Here is a 17,468-nt window from a genome sequence, read left to right on the forward strand (position 1 = left end):
TTCACTTTCATGTTCCCCTCTGCTGCCGCGAGGTCCACAAAAGCCACCGAAATTATCCGCAGCGCATTTCTTTCGCTGTCCGAACGGTCTAGTTCAGGAAGCCTTCGGCTGCTTGTACGTGGAACCTTTGGAGAGGTCAGCAATCTCGCCATGTTGACGCCCACCTGATCGCGTACAAGCCGCCACACCACGCTTTCCGCGGCTAGCTCTGCCTTCCACGATGTCGAATCCACCTTCTGGCACGCCTCGGGCCAGCAAATCCGGCATAGAGACCTCTGCAGATGGTGCCTCCTACATTCCGTCTTCGACAAGGGCAGATGGTTCGACCAGAAAAGAGATCAGAGTGAGGCCGGGATATAGACCGCCAGAAGACGTCGAGACCTACAAGAATAGGAGTGCCGAAGCATGGAAGAACAGAGGTCAAGCCGGCGTCCCGGGAGCAGAGACGGTGACTGCGACTAAGAGTGAGGTTTCCACAATGGGCAAGAATGCAAAACGCAGGGAGGCGGCGCGGAAGAAAGCAGCCGCGGGAGTGTCAGCAGAGGATGCAGAAGATGGACTTTCTTCAGCTATGCAAAAGACTGAGATCTCAGAGAGAGATAAGCACAAGGAGAACTGGGACGATCCTGCAAAGCTGGCAACTAGTGAGGTATTGGCGGCCGACGCTGAGATGGAACAACAGAAGAAGATTCGCAATCAACTGAAAAAGTTACGCGCAGTCCGCGAACTGAGAGAAAAGCGGGCGGCTGGCGAGAAGCTGTCGCACGACCAGGTCATGAAGATTGGAAAAGAAGGCGAGCTGCTGCGGGATCTCAAGAAATTGGGCTACGACGGTCCGGAATTGCAGGCACTCACAGCTGATTCTGGAAACGAAGTCGCCGTTCCACCAACTTGATCGATTGACTGGATAATATGCCCGCTAATTTATCCTCTGTCGACGGATCTCTGAAGTCCACGCTGATCTCAAGGTGAAGAAATGAGACTAGACCACAACGATCATCGCATCTATCTACGATCTCGTACTCGCCAAACATCTAAAGGCTTTTGCAGTCGCCACAGCCGTCGTATGATGTGGGAAAGAGGTGGAGGGTAACGGAGGGTCATCATGACTCAGGACTGGGAGAAACTTGCGCGCTGTGTACAGCCCCAGGCGTCACGCTGGATGAGTTGTGGCGGCGCCAGCAGCATATCTGGGGACACGATGTTGATGCCGTGATTTCGGGTCGTCGGGAAGCTGCTCCAAAAGAGCACTTGCCATACTACGCCTTGCGAACACTTGTATGTGGGCACTCGGTACATGGTGGGCATTGAGCGCGGAAGTGGGGGTAGTTTTATGGCAACTGAGCCGAGATGGCCCAGCATCATCACGCCAAAAGTTTGGTAGAGTTGATTTCAATTGCACGTCGACGCCCACATCAATTTGCTTGCCTGCCTCCAACTCCCCTCTAGCTCTATCAAGCACCCTTCCGCATGCACCGCTCGGTGTGTATCCACTGGATATGCGCGTGGGTGTCTGTAATGCTCCCTACTCAAATGCCGTAAAATACGCCTTCCAGCGACAAGGGCAGCCACTACTGCGCCTTCGCACGTTTCATTCATCCGCCAGCCATGGCTTGGTCAGGATACCCCAATCCGATGGTCAAGATGTTCTTCCTCCCCCAAATCCGCATGCCCGAGAGCTAGCCATTCTGGGTGGAGGGTTCACGGGCCTCGCTACAGCCTTCCACTTGAGCAACCAGCTTCCCAATGCAAAAATTACAATACTTGAGAAGAATGACAGGTTAGGCGGATGGGTTGATTCAGAGGTGGTTCCAGTGGACAAGGGGGAAGTCCTTTTTGAATGGGGTCCACGAACATTAAGAGCTGGGTTGGGACCTGCGCCCCTTGCTATGCTTGAGCTGGTAAGCCCAATTGTGAAGAATCCTCAGTCCTTGTCGCTAAGGTGGGGTTTCTAGCTTGCACAACTTCACATAGGTAAAGACCTCGTCGCGATATCAAAGTCTAGCCCGGCTGCGCTCAACCGCTACATCTACTATCCCGATCACCTCGTTCGCTTGCCTGTCTTGTCAAAACACACTTCACTCTTGGAGTTGCTCCGGGTTCTGAATGCGGTACTTACCGAACCGCTATACGAAGGAATTCTGAAATGTTTCAGAGAGCCGTGGGTGGCTCCCCGGGATGAAGATGTGAAGGACGAATCTGTTGGAGATTTCGTATCGCGACGGTTTGCCAGGGAAATCGCAGATAACTTACTTTCGGCTGTATGTCATGGGATTTTCGCTGGCGACATCTACAAGCTTAGCGCCAGGACTTTGCTGCCGCAATTGTGGCACCTTGAGACCCGTGACCGAGAAAGAACGCCTGGGGTCCTTCTGGAAATCTTGTCCAACATGGTGAACCGTGTTACTCTCACGCCTGTCAATGTTGCTCTGCATGTGCACCGGCAGATTCTCGCGCTCCAGTCCCGAGAGACTTATTTCAAAAGAGTGCCTAACTTGGACAGCTTCGCTGAAGTAAGTGTTTATACGTTTCGGCGAGGTTTGGGCCAGATAACCTCTGCGTTGGAACAAGAGCTTAGCAAGAACAAGAACATCACCATCTTGCGCTCGGCGGAAGTCAAGGATGTCGAATTCAACGACAGCAAGAATCAAGTGTCGGTCACGCAAATGCCAGCTGGAACCACCTCAAACTATGATTATGTGGTTTCCACGCTGGGTCCTCGAACACTGAAACAGTTTCTCACCAGCGGCGCTCAAGCGTCGGGCTCAACGCTGGATCCCAAGGTCGCAAATGCCTGTGAACACAGCGACTGCTCCGTCAATGTCATGGTTATCAATCTCTACTACAACAATCCAGACTTGCTGCCGCCCTCACTGAGAGGTTTTGGCTATCTCATTCCGCGCTCCGTGCCACTCGAACAGAATCCTGAACGAGCACTGGGCGTCTTATTTAGCTCCGAAACATCGGGTCGGTCTGATGCAGCTGCCTCTCCTGCTGATGGCTCTTACTTTGAGTCTATTGACAGCGACCCCGGCAGCCCACTGGATCCGGATCCACCACATGGTGAATCAGGCCCTGTCTTGCAGGACACCGCACCAGGCACGAAGCTGACGGTCATGATGGGTGGACATTGGTGGAGTGAATGGGCACCAAGCGACCTTCCTACTGAACAACAAGCAATCGAAATGGCGCAGACTCTATTGAGAAGACACCTCAACATCAAGGAATCTCCGGCCGTGGCCAAAGCGCGGCTCAATCGCAACTGTATACCACAGTATCCTGTTGGCTATGCTCAGGACATGGCCACCATTCATGAAGCAATAATGTCCACCTTCCACGGACGGCTAAAACTCGCAGGTCCATGGTGGCGAGGCGCTCCGGGAATGAGTGACTGCGTCCTTTCTGCTCGCGAATCAGCTTGGGCGATTCGCGATAAAGAGGACGAATACACAGGGGTACAGGGGTACAGGCACGAGGCATGGGCCAGGACTCATGTCCCCACCAAAACAACCTCTACTGAGCGCATGGAGTGAGAGTCAAATCCACCGCATGTGTGCAGTTTCAGACGTTTTACTGCGAATCGTCCTTGCTCTAGACGATAAAACTTGGGATTGTCAAGAGGAGCCAACCATGCGAAGCTTTAGAGGCAAGAACTGCAATGGTGACGAAGTGTTTTATCACCGCCGATCGACTCTATAAAATAGCGAGGTCTTGTGGAGGATGTTATAGTGCGTGAGCCCACATATGTGGTCGACCGCCTGTACAACATTTCAGCCTTTTCCTTGCCCGGAGAATCCGAGTGAAGAACGAGGAGGAGGCTCTCGAAAAAGTTGATGACTGAGCATATATGTACATATCAGATATAGAACCGACACCTATCTACAAAGAGGTATTTCGACATTCATTCACTCAGCCCTGGGGAGCCGCGTCGGTACTGGTATATGTAATGCGTCGTGTCGTCAAAAGCTGTGGGTCTTTTTAGTAGGTACTACCTAATTAGTGCTGGATACAGTACAGTACGATACATGGAATGGAGTATCCTCAAGTATGTACGCAGGCTTGGTAGGCAGCGGTCAGAGAACATTGCGTGAACGAGTACGAACGAGAACAAGTACAAGGAAAAGTACTGTAGGTACTCGGTACAGGGACAGATGTACGAGGTACTAGGGGAGCGGCTAACCGGATCTGTACTCTATACTTGTACTTGGATTCTTGCATATCACACACACAGAAAAATACAAGTAGGTATAGAGGTGGGTCTGGACCTATACCGGCGGCCTTACCAAGTACACGCTTCCCAGGTGGAAGTATAGACCCGGAGCTTCACCGGGTACTTGTAGATAGATAGATGCAGAATCAGAGGTGAAGAGTGCTGGTAGAATTAATGCAACGCTAATATATAAGGTGGAAGACCATTCATCCTCAAAGAGTATGCCGCCCCGTGCCGCTAGAGTATCTCACGACAGATACCACCCCATAAGAATGCCGCAAGCTTCATGACAAGGCACCCATCCCCCCCTCCCCAACAAGATGCGATGTGATGTGATGCGATGCGATGCTCTGAGCGAGACTCCCCATTCCCTAATTATTAGCCATCTTGAGCAGATATCTCAAGCAGATCCGCTTGCCCCGTCGTCATGTCGCGTCATGGCGCCGCCTCCTGATCTCAGAAAAGCAAAATCCATCCGCACAAAACGCCAGATGCACATCCCTTTTCCTTTTCTTTTCGGTTTGTTTATAGTGGTTCGTTACACATTAAAGCAGTCTATTTTCCCCCGAGTCGCTTGCGTCTGTACGCTGTATGGTCGCGCTGGCAGATGCCCTCAATAGTCATGATAGGGCTCAAAAACTCCATGGCTTGAGGCATAGTCGCTCGTGACCGTTGCTGCCTTTGCAGACGTGGGGCCGAGAGAATGCTGTGCCCATCCTGTGCCAGTGGCTTGTGCTCGACGTTCTATAGTGTATAACGTCAGGTCTTGTTCTGAAGCCAAGAACATGGCACATCAAAGGGGGTGAAACTTACCTCTCTCGAAATCTCCCCATCTTTTCATCAGGATCTTTGAACTATCGAATTCACCTTCAGCTTCCCCGTGTCCGCCAGATTTCTTGGTCTCTCCATCAGTCTTCCTGGTGTCTCCCCAGCTGAAGTCGTCGAACTTCCAATATGCGTAGGCCGGCAGAACAAAATTCCAGATCGGGAGAGAGAGCAGGTAGATACCCATCCATGCGACATATGACCAACTGTGCGCCGTCATCACAATCAGCACGGCGGGAAGACCTAGAATGAGCCCCAGAAGAATAAGAGGAATGACCGGAACTGGTTTGGCCACGATGGAAATGATGATCAAATAGAACGTAAATGCGATGGCCGCCGGTAATACAAGGGTACCGATCAACTCGATAAAGACAACAAATTGCATACTGAAGCAAAATGTACCGCAGAGGTCGCGTACAAGGACAAGTTCCATCAGATTGTGGACAGTAGAGTTGATCCAACGACGCCGTTGAGATAGAAGGACTTTGAACTGGTCCGGCACAGTCGTCTTGCACACTGCCTGAGGAACAAAGACTTGTTTGCGCTTGGGGAAGGTCTTGAGCATGAGTGTCGAAAGGTATCTGTCTTCGCCCAGCAGCAGAAGATTCTTTTTGTGCAGTGTATCGACGACGTTTTCCGAATAGTGCTCCACGATGTCGGGGTTAGCCAGAATTGGGACCCAGTAGTTCTGCCCGCCCTTGGGTGATTTGATCCGGTACATGCAGAAACACCCAGGCAAGCAAGTGACACCGCCAAAGACAGATTCAAAGGATTTGGACAGATGATGCGAGATGAAGTATTCGAAGACCTGGATCCGTGAGACCCACGATTGCGTTTTGTTCGCGATCTTCGTTTCACCGCAGAGTCCCATGATTTCGGGATCCTTGACCATGGCGGAGACCATGTGTGTCAGACTGTCAGGATATACCTTTGTGTCGGCGTCGACCATGAGAACCATTTCGTAAAAGTCGGGTGACATGCCCGTCACTTTCCAGAGACCGTTGAACATTTCATACTCGAGTTCAGTCATGCGTTCATCAAACATGACCTTTTGGAGGAAGGACATCAAAATGATCTGACTGTCACGCTTGCCTCGGTTACCAGGCTTAGATTTGCCGGCTTCTTCAGGGGTTCCGCATTTGACAACCACTAACATGGGCACTCGTTGCTGCTTGGTCGGATCGATCTTCGAGTTCGGACCATAATCGTAGAACCCAGCGTAAACCTTGGCCATGTTGTGCCGTTTTGAGCCGCTGGATACAGCGACATATGAAAAGGCCTGCACGTCTTCAGGAAGAACGACAAAATCACCCATCATGCTGAGGACAATCTCTGGGGTTGACAAGTCGTTCCCTTTGCCCTTGATCAAACCATCACAGATCACCAAAATTGCTTTATGACTGTTAGGGTAGTCGGTCGTTGCAACAGAGTCCAGCGTGGTTCGCACACCATCTGCGTCTTCCGAGTATGCAGTGACCAAGCATATAACGTGAGCGAGAGGGAAGCCGAAGGGCTGCCACTCAGGAGGTGGTTGAGGAACCACGTTCTCGTGAATGAAACCAACAGGCCCACCAGGTTCGAGGGAGTCCATCACAGCTGAGTACCGGGCTTCCTGACCTGACAGGAGAAGGCTGGATCTGCTAGCACCAACGCTCATCCGAGAATTGACGTCCAGAGTGTTCTGACTACTGTTGAATCCGGTTTTGTAAAGGCCAGTTCCTGGCTGAATCAGTCGGGCATTGGAAGACTGACTGGTCATCGTGGTTGGAGGTGGGCGATTTGTTTTGGACAGACGCTCAACAGCATAAGGGCTGGTGAAACGAGATGTCTGAGGGAACAACTGACTTCCACGTTTACTGGCCCGCGCATCGGAGCCGGAGATTGTACTTGCAGGATCAGTGATTTTTGGAGCCGGTCTGTAGATGTCGTCGGCCCAGTCCTCGATCTGCTTGGCCCTCTTTTTCGGATCGGATGTTTGCGAAGTCTTGGTGGCTGCAAACTTCCCAGCCAAAAACCATTGAAAGGCCAGGGCGAGGAAGAACTTGACCAACACGACGGCGAGGATAAACACCAACGAGACGTAAAGGACAACCTTTGATGCAATACACCCAACCGTCTCGGTATCAACCGAACCCACTTTTGCAATCTGGGCCAGACACTTGCCAACCTTTTTATCCGCGGCAGACTGTAACACATGGGTGATATCAGTTCCGCGAATTTCGGCACTTTCTCGCATGTCGTCAAACTGTTTTGGCCAGACCACTTGACTCTCGTTGAACCACCTCAACAAGTCCAGATCAATCACGGAACCCGAATACACCACCAAATTTCGACTGGTGTTCTTGAGATCGTCCCAAGTGAAGAAGACTTCTCCCGCTTTTCTCAGGTTATAGAACGTATTTCTAGACTTGGCGGTAGTGTGACAAGCATAGCCCAGATAGTAGGGGTTGGTGAGGTTCGGCGGCGACGAGCCGTCCTGGTTGAAGGCGTTGCAAGGAAAATACCAAGCAAGATCTCCATCGGCATCCGTAGGCACATCGGAACCGGGTGCGAGAGTGATGAGACCTTTGCACTCTCCATTGACTTTTTGAAACATGAAACTTCCGTCTTGACCACCATACTTGTGCGGGAGGTCGTAGAGGACATTGCTGTCGAGAGGAACTCCCCGTGCTGCAGGGTGCATGGAACCATCAAGATTGTAAGCATCTCCGTGGAATATCATGTAACCACGATCAACATGGTTGATCTTCAATCTCAGTCCCGGGGCCGGGCAGACTGCCCGGGTAAAGCCGAAAGTTAGGAAACCAACAAAGCCGGCAATGAGCAAGATGATGCTGATCAAACCGACTTTCTCTCTCCAGGCTCGTTTCTGGGCCCTTCCTGGCATTCCGCAACAATGTAATATGAAGTTAGGAGCCCAGAAAGTGACCACGGCACAGTACACATTCCAAGCACTTGGAGGTTTGAGCTTTTCTATTTCTTTCAGCCGCCTCTTCTCTTCGGCCGTCATGTCGCGAGTGTCTTTTCTAACCAGTTTTCGAGGTTTTCTCTTTTTGCCGACAGGCTCAAGTTTCCCAGGTAGACGAGAAGTGGGTTGAGTCCCGAAGGGTTCGTCGGTTGGCATGTTGAGATTGGTGCTCTCAGAGCTCACCGTCCTCTGTTCCACCAACTCTTCCACCACAGGATCGTTCCCAGTGGTGGAGGGGAAGACCTCCATATTCTGCGCATGCTTGCGATAGTGGTAGTTGGGATGATCTCGGTCTATTCGACTGCGCTCGGGACGGATCAGGGATTTCTTGCGACCGAGATCACTCTGATTCATAGGGTTTGACATGATGGGCTCCCAGTCTGCGGTTCTGGAGCTGGGTGAGGGAGGGTAGGGGTCGGCTCCAATGCGCTGAGCCGAGTATGGAGAGTTGCGTTGGACATTTGCTCCAGTCTCAAGATCGCGTAATCGTCGAGAAGGCGAGTCTCTGTAAGGAGAATGGGACTTTTCGCGAGTGGGCGAGGTAGCAGGCCGGGGCCTGAGAGGTGGTTCAGACATGATCAGTTCTGCAGGGAGAAAGAATGTTAGTGGGTCGCCGGGGCACGCATCGATAATGTCATTGTGCCAATCCTCAACATACATTTGCTGAGGTATAGTTGCTCTCCCTCATAGGAAATCTCGCAGTCTCGGCTTTTCCAGTGGAAGAATGAGCGTGGGTTGGAGACCAGCGCCTGCGCTGTATCTCTGAGCAAACTCTCAAGTGTGCGACGAGAGGCTCCAAAGTATAATGCGATCTATCGTGTATCGAATGGCTTTGCACAGACAGGATCTTTCGGTTGAGATTGCTCGTCACTTTTGCAGTTGGTTGTTGTCTGTTTGGGGGTGAAACAACGAATTGGTTGCCGAAGAAACTGCGCCTCGGATTGCGTTACTGACCTAGGCGGAAAGACAAAGATGTACGGCTTGTTCGATTACAGAGATGGTCAAACGAGAGTGGTTGAGATGACCAGAGAATGTACATGTGCTAAAGGAAACCGTTGATAGCGAGTGAGCAATACAGAAGGACAAACACAGCGACAGGTAGACACAAGAACTGGGTAACGACAAGACAAGGATCGGGGGAGGTTTGGCTGTGTCACTGTGTCGCCGTGTGCTTCGAGTGTGGAGAGGCCACAACAAACGATTCGTGGCTTGTCCGATGGAGTTCTATCCCAAGAGTCTGGATTGGCTACGTTGCGGGCCTAGCGCATCATACAGGAGAAACAAGAGGCCACCCTCCAGAGGCGAATAAAGATATCCTCCGAACCCAATTCAATGTTTTTTTGCTTCTGTTTTCCCGCCTTCTCCTGAGTCCCATAGTTGACGCGTACAAGCTGAGCTAGGGACCTCCTGAACCAGTGTTGTTTTTTTCTTTTAAAGAAATCGAGTTGCTTGTATCATTGTGTGCTTGTGACAGATTTTGACTTCCAAATGGTACTCCGAAAACAGGTTGATGGACAACAAAAGATTACCGGTTTGCGCAGTCCGTGGTGAGATCTCGTCTGGTCCAACTGCGCATGTGAGAGGCTCGGTTGTGGCTAAGCAGCACACCAGTGATGCTCTCTCATCGAGTATTTTTAAACACTGGTGTCCCTTACATAGAGTTGCGCTTGTCTGGACAAATCAACCTATCACCATTGACCTTTGTTGAAACTACCACACCCATCAACTTGAGTAACTCGCCTCTGGTGTCGATGCCGTAGGGATGGAATCGAGTTGAGCTAAGATAGGACGGCGGATCTGCACCTCGTATGGTAACGATGATTTGTGAGTAGATGTATACAAGTAGATGTACGGGAGGATTGGACCACCTGAACAATGTCTCACTCTTCCGAGGGCAAAGAAACATGACTTGCCGTATAGAGGATGGATTCATGCTTGTACATACTTGGTACATGTTCGTGCTCCCCGATGTGATCGAATTCGGGCCTGCAGTCATCCGGAAAGGAACAAACTGGTGACTAGTACGTGCACAGCATCACTCATCTGACCACCCTTGCACGTTGTATTTGTGCCAGGCGATGCGGCGGCCAGCCTGAGTTTGGGGTGATTGTGTATTATTCAGTAGCATGGACTCGTACTAGGACAGTGTGTGCCGGATCATTTTGTTAGTTGGGTTTGTGGGCTTGCCGCGCCTTTCCGAAGCCAATTTTCAGTTTCGTTGCCCTGGACGTGGATCCCTTACCTAGCAGGGGAGTGTACTCATCTGAGTAGGTACAGTACAAGAGTCAGGGAATAATAATGAACCAGGTTTCTTCTCCAGGCGCCACATAGGCAGCCTCTTCCTTGGTAGGTACCACACCACGCAGTCAGTAACTTGGAGGCGCCTACGAATCCCTCCAAGCTTGCATCACCTGCCAACACGTAATGGCGGGTGGGCCGACGAGAACCTCGGGCACGCCCGCACTTTAATTCGCCCCCCAATGGGCCACCCTTGCTCGACACTTTGGCAGCCATGGGAGCCTAGTCCCCTTGGATCTGGGTGAGAGCCAGGAAAGATCTCCTGCATGCTCCATTCTCCCTGCATACGTATGTGTGTGTACCGAGTATGCCAGACATGCATCTGCTTTGGTGCTACCCAGGGGACAAAACAAATCCCAGTGGACGTCAAAGGGTCTCGGTTTTTGTTTGCAGGACAAAGTGTCCTCCTATTTTAGCCACGCAAAATAAAGACGCCGCCCACTGTCCGTCTGTTAGAAAAAGGGGAACGGACCCTCAATAATAGGAAAAGCGAGGGAGAATAGGCACGTCAAGTAGAAGGCAGTAGTCATTCCTAGTCTAGTAGTCGTCGAAGAGATGCCAGCAGTGGGGATGGCTAACTTGCTCTAGCCCTCTACCACCCTCGCTCCCTTACCAGCATCTCCTCCATCGAAATTCTTAGCCGTGGTCACACTCAATTCACTCACTGGCAAGCCTCTCGTCCCTCTCGTCCCTCCCGACCCTCCACCCTTCCTTTCCGAATTGTTTCGCTTCCTTGTTCGTACTGAGCCGTGCATCTGTGCTTCATTCTGTCACTTTCCCGCTGCTGGGACGTCGTGTCGACCTCTGTTCATCTCGAAACAAGCATTCTCTTTTGGAGCCCGCGCCTCAAGCTGGTGGCGCTACATATAACACTACAGCATTCCTTCTAAGACCTCTTCAGCGCGGGCCCTCCAGGAGACCAAGCCCCCTGTTGCTTTCGTTTTTATTACGGTCGGGAAATTCACATTCCAGAGTCTCGCCAGCTGGCTCTTTTTTGACTCTGCAACCATCTGTTCAGTTGTCCGGCGAACGAAACTATTCTCCTTGAGCCAACCCTCCCTCACTTCCCATTCCACGAATCTCCTCCAGATGTCGGTATTCTAGGACACTCTCCTCTGCGTCAAGATGGCTGAACTAGCGAGCCACCCTCTCCCTCCGACTCCCCCACCTGCCATCTACTCTCCTCCTCTGCGAAGCGAGAGTCCTCGGATCATGGAACCTATGGAAGAGCGGGGAAATGTACATATGTCTACATTCAAGCAAGGTAGTTCTCAGTCGAGACAGATGAGCTATCCTTCGATATCCATGTCTCCAGCGGACACAAGACCAACAGACGATGTGCACGCTCTCGCAGATGCTGCTGCCGGAGTGCAAATTCATCCTCCCGAAACCGCCATGTCCAGAACTCCTGATCCTGTGGCACCAAATAGGACACTGACTCCTCAGCCGTCCTTGCACCTCGATCCCAATAGGCTCTCACCGACACCTCAGGCAATGTTTCGAGGACGACCTGGAGATGGTGAGCCAGTGGTCGCTGACCATCGAAGAGTTTCCTCGGAAAATTTGTCTTCGAGGGACGGCATCGAATTGACACCGTTTCAAAAGAAGAGCATGCGGCACGCGTCAACCTCTGCCATTGAGTCAGACATCCCTGCTGCCACTTCGGAGCCATTACGGTATCACCACCAGTGGGCAGAGGATGCCGAAATGTCAGCGTTGAATAAGCGAGCCTCGAGGTTAACCGTTGCCACTGACGGTTCTGGAGGAGACAGCGTTCGCAATAGCATCTATGGCAGAAGCATGCAAAGACCTGATTCGGGATTCTCGAGCACATCCGACTTCCGCGGGCGGACCAACTCACCACATGCCTCTCCCGCCGGTCGACCTGTCTCGCGCGGCTCTAGGTCACCCGACACTCGGCCACTCTCTTACGTCGATCTTCTGAATGTCCCATATCCCCAACCTGCGCCGAGCGGAGCAGAGAATCTGGTGAACTCAGGTCTCCGGTCGGTTGTCGGAGCCAATGCCTCATTGATGTCAACGAGGAAAACACTGGACATGTATCGAGCAAACGTTAAAAAGACCCAGGACCCTGCTGTGCAATACGAATTTGCAATTTTCATGATCAGCGCGGCGCAAGAAGAGGGTTTAGAGTCTGACACAGTATCGGATGCGGCACATTCTGAGAAATCTCATACATCGGTGCGCGAGGATCTCCTAAAGGAGGCAAAGCATATTCTGCAAAAACTGGCAGACCGATCATACCCCTTTGCCCAGTACTACCTCGCAGACGGGTACGCTTCGGGGCTATTCAACAAGGGCAAAGAAGACTGGGAGCGTGCGTTCCCACTATTTCTGGCGGCATCTAAACACGGTCATGCCGAGGCCGGGTACCGCACGGCATTATGTTACGAGTTCGGTTGGGGCTCACGGGTGGACGCAGCAAAAGCGGTTCAGTTTTACCAACATGCTGCGAGCAAGAACCATCCCGGTGCCATGCTTCGGCTGGGACGAGCATGTCTGACGGGCGACATGGGGTTGACTAAGCGATATCGAGAAGGTGTGAGATGGCTGAAGCGGGCGGCAGAATCTGCCGATTTCCAGTACAACCAAGCTCCTTTTGACCTGGGATGCCTCCACGAGACAGGCTTCGGTCCAGATGTGTTCAAAGACGAGGCGTACGCTGCCCAACTATACACAAAAGCAGCCGATTTAGGGCACGTCGAAGCGAACTACCGACTCGGCGAAGCATATGAATATGGACAGCTGAACTGCCCTCGAGACCCGGCTCTCAGCATCCATTTCTACACCGGAGCGGCTGAACGTGGCCATGCACTGTCACAAATGGCGCTGTGTGCATGGTACATGGTGGGCGTTCCTAACGTTCTGGAGAAAGACGAGGCCGAAGCTTATGAATGGGCCAAAAAAGCAGCTGAACAGGGCTTGGCCAAGGCGCAGTACACTGTTGGCTATTTCACTGAGATGGGCATTGGATGTCGCCGTGACCCGCTCGAGGCGAACGTCTGGTACGTTCGTGCGGCGGATCAAGGGGAAGAGAGGGCCAAACATCGCATTGCCGCCATCCGGGCAGCCGGCGCAGGAGCAGATCCTCTCACGGCGGCAGCTGGCAAGAAGACAGCGTTGACCACCAGTAAGAGCACGGGGAATATTGGACCTCAAGGTGAGAGAGTCTCTTTTTCCTTCGGCCACTGAAGACTTGCAACACTAACATGGATACTAGCAGAAGGAGAAAAGAAGAAGAAATTTGGGATCTTTTGAGATGGGACACAAACAAGCACCAGCATACCGTGGGGATCCACCAATATTTTGGGATATAATCCACATTATGGCTGGGAGACTGGTCATTCGCATCAACATGGGCCACTGCGTGGGCTGGCTCTGTACTGTGTCTAGGGGCAAAGCAGGCGAACGGCGTACCCCTGGATTGCTTGCTTTTTTACGGACCACGATCAGCCAATGTACGAGGGGAGAGAAAGAGAAAAGAGACTTTTTTTTTTTCAAATGAAGCGAAACGCGAGAGGGCAGACGCATGATGTCGGCATTTTCAAAGCATAGCGAGGCTGGACACAAAACAAAAACTCAAAGAGAGATGTGATGTGATGTGATGGGTTAATCATGCATGGTCAGAAATCCCAAAAAAATGTCAGAGGGAATCATCACATCAGACAGAGAGAGGGAGAGCTGACGATGAAATAAAATTAATTGGATGGATATCTTCTCTGGACGGTGGGTGGAAAGATGGGCATTTGATGGGTATGAAACAGGTTATTACTGTGGCCATCTTTCATTCGAAGGATTATGGTGGTTGCTAATTGCTACTGCTACTTCAACATCAACATGTGGAAGTGAAGACAAGAGAAGAATGACATGCATGACACGATATGATATGATAGACCAGCAAGACAGAGAATTGCCTGGTAGTTGTAGGCCAGCTCCGGTCAGCTCAGTCCAGCCCCTTCCGAGACAATGTGCCAATCAAAGGTCTCATAAAGACAAGAACAACTGATATAGATGTAGATGAAGATGCAGGCAGCGTCGCGGTCTTGGACTCGTACTCGTACTCGACACAGGCTTAAATAGTGTACGGGGATACCAGGGCACTATGGTGGAAGGTTATGTGTAGATAGGTATGAACTTGCATATTAATACAAATATCGCTTATGTAAACAGTCACATGACAGGCCCATGGGGTCTCAGATTAACATGTCCGAGACATCACATGCGCATGCCCTTCAGAGATCACCCATTTCTGGGTAACAAGAATAATCAATCAATCATCCTTCCTTCCTTCCTTTGTCCGAGTTCCGGATTGAAAACGCCATTTTCTGCAAATGCAGCTCGCTTTTGTCCTGATCTGGGCTGATCTGATCTGACTTGAGAGGCTGACGTGACCTCAGCCTAAGCTGAGTCAACGCTCACACTTCTCTTCCTTCTATGCCCTGCCTCTCCCATGCGCCTCCACCCAGGAAAAGGGGGTGACAGAATTTCCCAGCAAAAAGAAAAAGAAGCAATCGGCAATGTCGCTTTGAAACCCCCCTTTTTTTGCTCGAACAAAATTTCTATCAGGTATGGTCTTTTGATGAAGAGGACCCCGGGTGTTCAAGCCCGAATTCTTCATTCTCCCTTGTTGAACTTTGCGCGGATCTTGGCGCCAAAGTAATAAAACGAAAACGGAATGAGAACCATGGCGACGCCGATAAAGGCGAGCAGCCAGCTGGCCCACTGCAGACCCAGGCGGTGGTACATCTGGGTGGTGAAAAGCGGGAAGGCCGCGCCGCCACCGCTCCGCAAAAACACCTTGGCGGCCAACGCGCTGGCGGCGTATTTCTGGTACGAGTCGATGATGTAGTTGTTGACCGAGTAGTAGCAGAGCACCATGCCGAACCCAAAGGCGATGCCGCTCGACGCGGGGCCGACCCAGATGATGCCCCGGTACGAGGTGGCGCCCAGGATGAACAGCGAGATGGGGATAAAGGGCGCGCCGACCATGGCGCCCATCAGACGGTCCTCGGCCGTTGGGTCGCGCAGATGGCAGATTTTCTTGAATTGCTTCTCAAACTGTGGTGTCGCCACCAGGGCAAACGCTGCCCCGATGATGATGGGGATGAACATCAGCCCAATCTCCCCGTCGTTGTACCCATAGAGCTCGCCGAAGATGACCGGGTATGCGAAGAAGAAGGCGTACAGCATCGCATAGATCAACACAATGTACATGCACATCAGATCCAGCACGGGCTCCGTCAGGATCATGTTGATGGGCCGCACCAGCGATGTCTTGACCACCTCCTTCAGCGTCAGCTTCGTCTTCTCCTGCTCGGTAATGATGTTCGGGTCGCCTGTCTCCTTGCGCAATCGAGCCGCCCGACGCTTGAGGATTACTGGCGCGTATGTCTCGGGGATCAGTCCCATTACCACTAGCATGAAGCCCGCGTAGCCCAGATTGACCCAGAACAACAGGTTTAGCCGTCCTGAGCCGATGTTGATCCAGCCTGACACGATGGGACCAATGACAGGCCCTGCGTATGGTGCCGCGGCAAAGTAGGCGATGGCCATACCTCGCTCTTCAATGTTCCAGATATCTGCGATGGTACCGCCGGCAAGAGACAGGCCGGAGCTAGAAAAGACACCGCACAGGAATCGTGAGACCAGCAGACCGCCGATGTTGGGCGACAGCGCGCACGGAATGTTGAAGATAGTGTACAGGAAGAGCGAAATGATGTAGACGGGTTGTCGGCCGATGATCTCAGACAGGGGACTCCACAACAGAGGGCCCACGGCAAAACCGCAGACCATGATAGAGCAGGTCAAGATGGCGACTTCGAGCGAGACGTTGTACCTGTCCTCAATGAGGCCCAAGCCACCCGTAACCACCGACGAGCCGAATGCGACGCAGACGACCAGAGACGACGCGGCGATGGTAATGTACCACCGAAAAAGCCGCGACCAGTTGTGCGGGTTGTCGGGGTCATTGATTTTGAAGGTGACGAACTCGACCGGCTCTTCGACCCCTTGCTTTTCGAGGTCCGGCTCTGAGGGTGTGCTGGCACGCGTCCGCCGCCGTGAAGCTACCGTTGTGACTCTCGATCGGATCTGCTCGAGGGTCTGCTGGGGTACGAGACCGGTTTCTGTCTCGAGCGTGTATTCTTCGGGGAAGATGGGCTGCTCGGGACGGCCGAGCTCGGGATAGTTGGGATCGAGGGGAGGAGGCGTTTCTGAGATGCCACGCTCTGCTAGAGTTTGTCGGGTCTCTGTGCGGAGGAGCTGGAGGTTGAGAGTCTGGTGTTGTGCGAGTTCAGGGCTGTGAGGGCCCTCGGGAGGATTCTCCCGCGTGACTTGTCGAGACATTGTGGTAGAGGGTGTTTAGTGTGTGTGAGGGTTAGAGGGTATGTTTACTTCTTGCCCTATTGTGGTGATTGATTGGTATGGTGGTACTTTTTGCGTACAGGGCAATTGAATCGTGTCTCAATGCTATAACAGCAACAGCGAGACCAGCGGCAAAGGGCGGACATGCTGGAGTCATATATACTTCAATGGACTGGGCGGGCAAAGCAAGGCTGCGTCTGCGGTTTGAAGTCATCCCATATGATTTTTCCGCATCTGGTGAGCCGACATTTCTCCGCCGACGTATCGCCGTGCGCGATTTTGTCTGGCATCTGGTTGGGACAAATTGGATAAAGCAGAGCCATTCAGAGGCCAGCACACAACGTCATCGCCAATCCATGGTTTCCCAATGTGGCTTCGTCTCACTGCGCGTTGCTGCACTCTCTCTCATTGTTCTGCATCTCACGACCCCCTGTACAGCACATGCTTTTTCTGTGGCTCGCCTGCTTCGCGCACATTCTCCCGGATGGTACCTGGCCTCGCAAACGTTTGGCCGCACGTCAAGCGATTGGCTCTTCTCGTGCTCTTTTTGCGGTAGACTGCATCCAGAACCCCCTTATCGGTGTCAACAACCTCATGGTTACAGATTTGATTTTTTTTGGTTGTTGAGACACTTACGCCTCTCGCTTTCCTCATGGCGTCCACATGGCGGGTCAGCGTGAATGGCGACTAATGATGAGATAGGCTTCAATGCGCGAGTCCTGCAAAACCATCTCCTCTACAGTCCTCGCCCTCTCTCTGTGCCACAAAGTCCATGGCTCAGGC

General features: G+C 52.1%; 5 protein-coding genes across 5 annotated transcripts; 3 read left to right on the plus strand and 2 right to left on the minus strand.

Annotated features, from left to right (window-relative positions):
* Positions 1-220: 220 nt before the first annotated feature.
* AYO21_07645 (hypothetical protein) lies at positions 221-895 on the plus strand (the record flags this gene model as incomplete). The annotated part of the gene is made up of 1 exon (XM_022657599.1): positions 221-895. One exon carries the CDS (start codon positions 221-223, stop codon positions 893-895), a length of 675 nt encoding a protein of 224 aa, XP_022510137.1.
* A 1,495-nt stretch (positions 896-2,390) lies between these two features.
* On the plus strand, positions 2,391-3,533 carry AYO21_07646 (hypothetical protein; the record flags this gene model as incomplete). Its single annotated transcript, XM_022657600.1, has 1 exon — positions 2,391-3,533. The coding sequence occupies one exon, from the start codon at positions 2,391-2,393 to the stop codon at positions 3,531-3,533; it is 1,143 nt and encodes a 380-aa protein (XP_022510138.1).
* Positions 3,534-4,823: 1,290 nt separating this feature from the next.
* On the minus strand, positions 4,824-8,579 carry AYO21_07647 (hypothetical protein; the record flags this gene model as incomplete). Its single annotated transcript, XM_022657601.1, has 2 exons — positions 4,824-4,954; positions 5,024-8,579. 2 exons carry the CDS (start codon positions 8,577-8,579, stop codon positions 4,824-4,826), a joined length of 3,687 nt encoding a protein of 1,228 aa, XP_022510139.1.
* Positions 8,580-11,426: 2,847 nt separating this feature from the next.
* Positions 11,427-13,580, plus strand: AYO21_07648 (hypothetical protein; the record flags this gene model as incomplete). Its single annotated transcript, XM_022657602.1, has 2 exons — positions 11,427-13,482; positions 13,543-13,580. The coding sequence occupies 2 exons, from the start codon at positions 11,427-11,429 to the stop codon at positions 13,578-13,580; spliced, it is 2,094 nt and encodes a 697-aa protein (XP_022510140.1).
* A 1,356-nt stretch (positions 13,581-14,936) lies between these two features.
* AYO21_07649 (hypothetical protein) lies at positions 14,937-16,667 on the minus strand (the record flags this gene model as incomplete). The annotated part of the gene is made up of 1 exon (XM_022657603.1): positions 14,937-16,667. One exon carries the CDS (start codon positions 16,665-16,667, stop codon positions 14,937-14,939), a length of 1,731 nt encoding a protein of 576 aa, XP_022510141.1.
* Positions 16,668-17,468: the final 801 nt, after the last annotated feature.

The sequence above is a fragment of the Fonsecaea monophora genome (assembly GCF_001642475.1).
Source record: "Fonsecaea monophora strain CBS 269.37 chromosome Unknown Scaff60, whole genome shotgun sequence".
NCBI lineage: Eukaryota > Fungi > Ascomycota > Eurotiomycetes > Chaetothyriales > Herpotrichiellaceae > Fonsecaea > Fonsecaea monophora.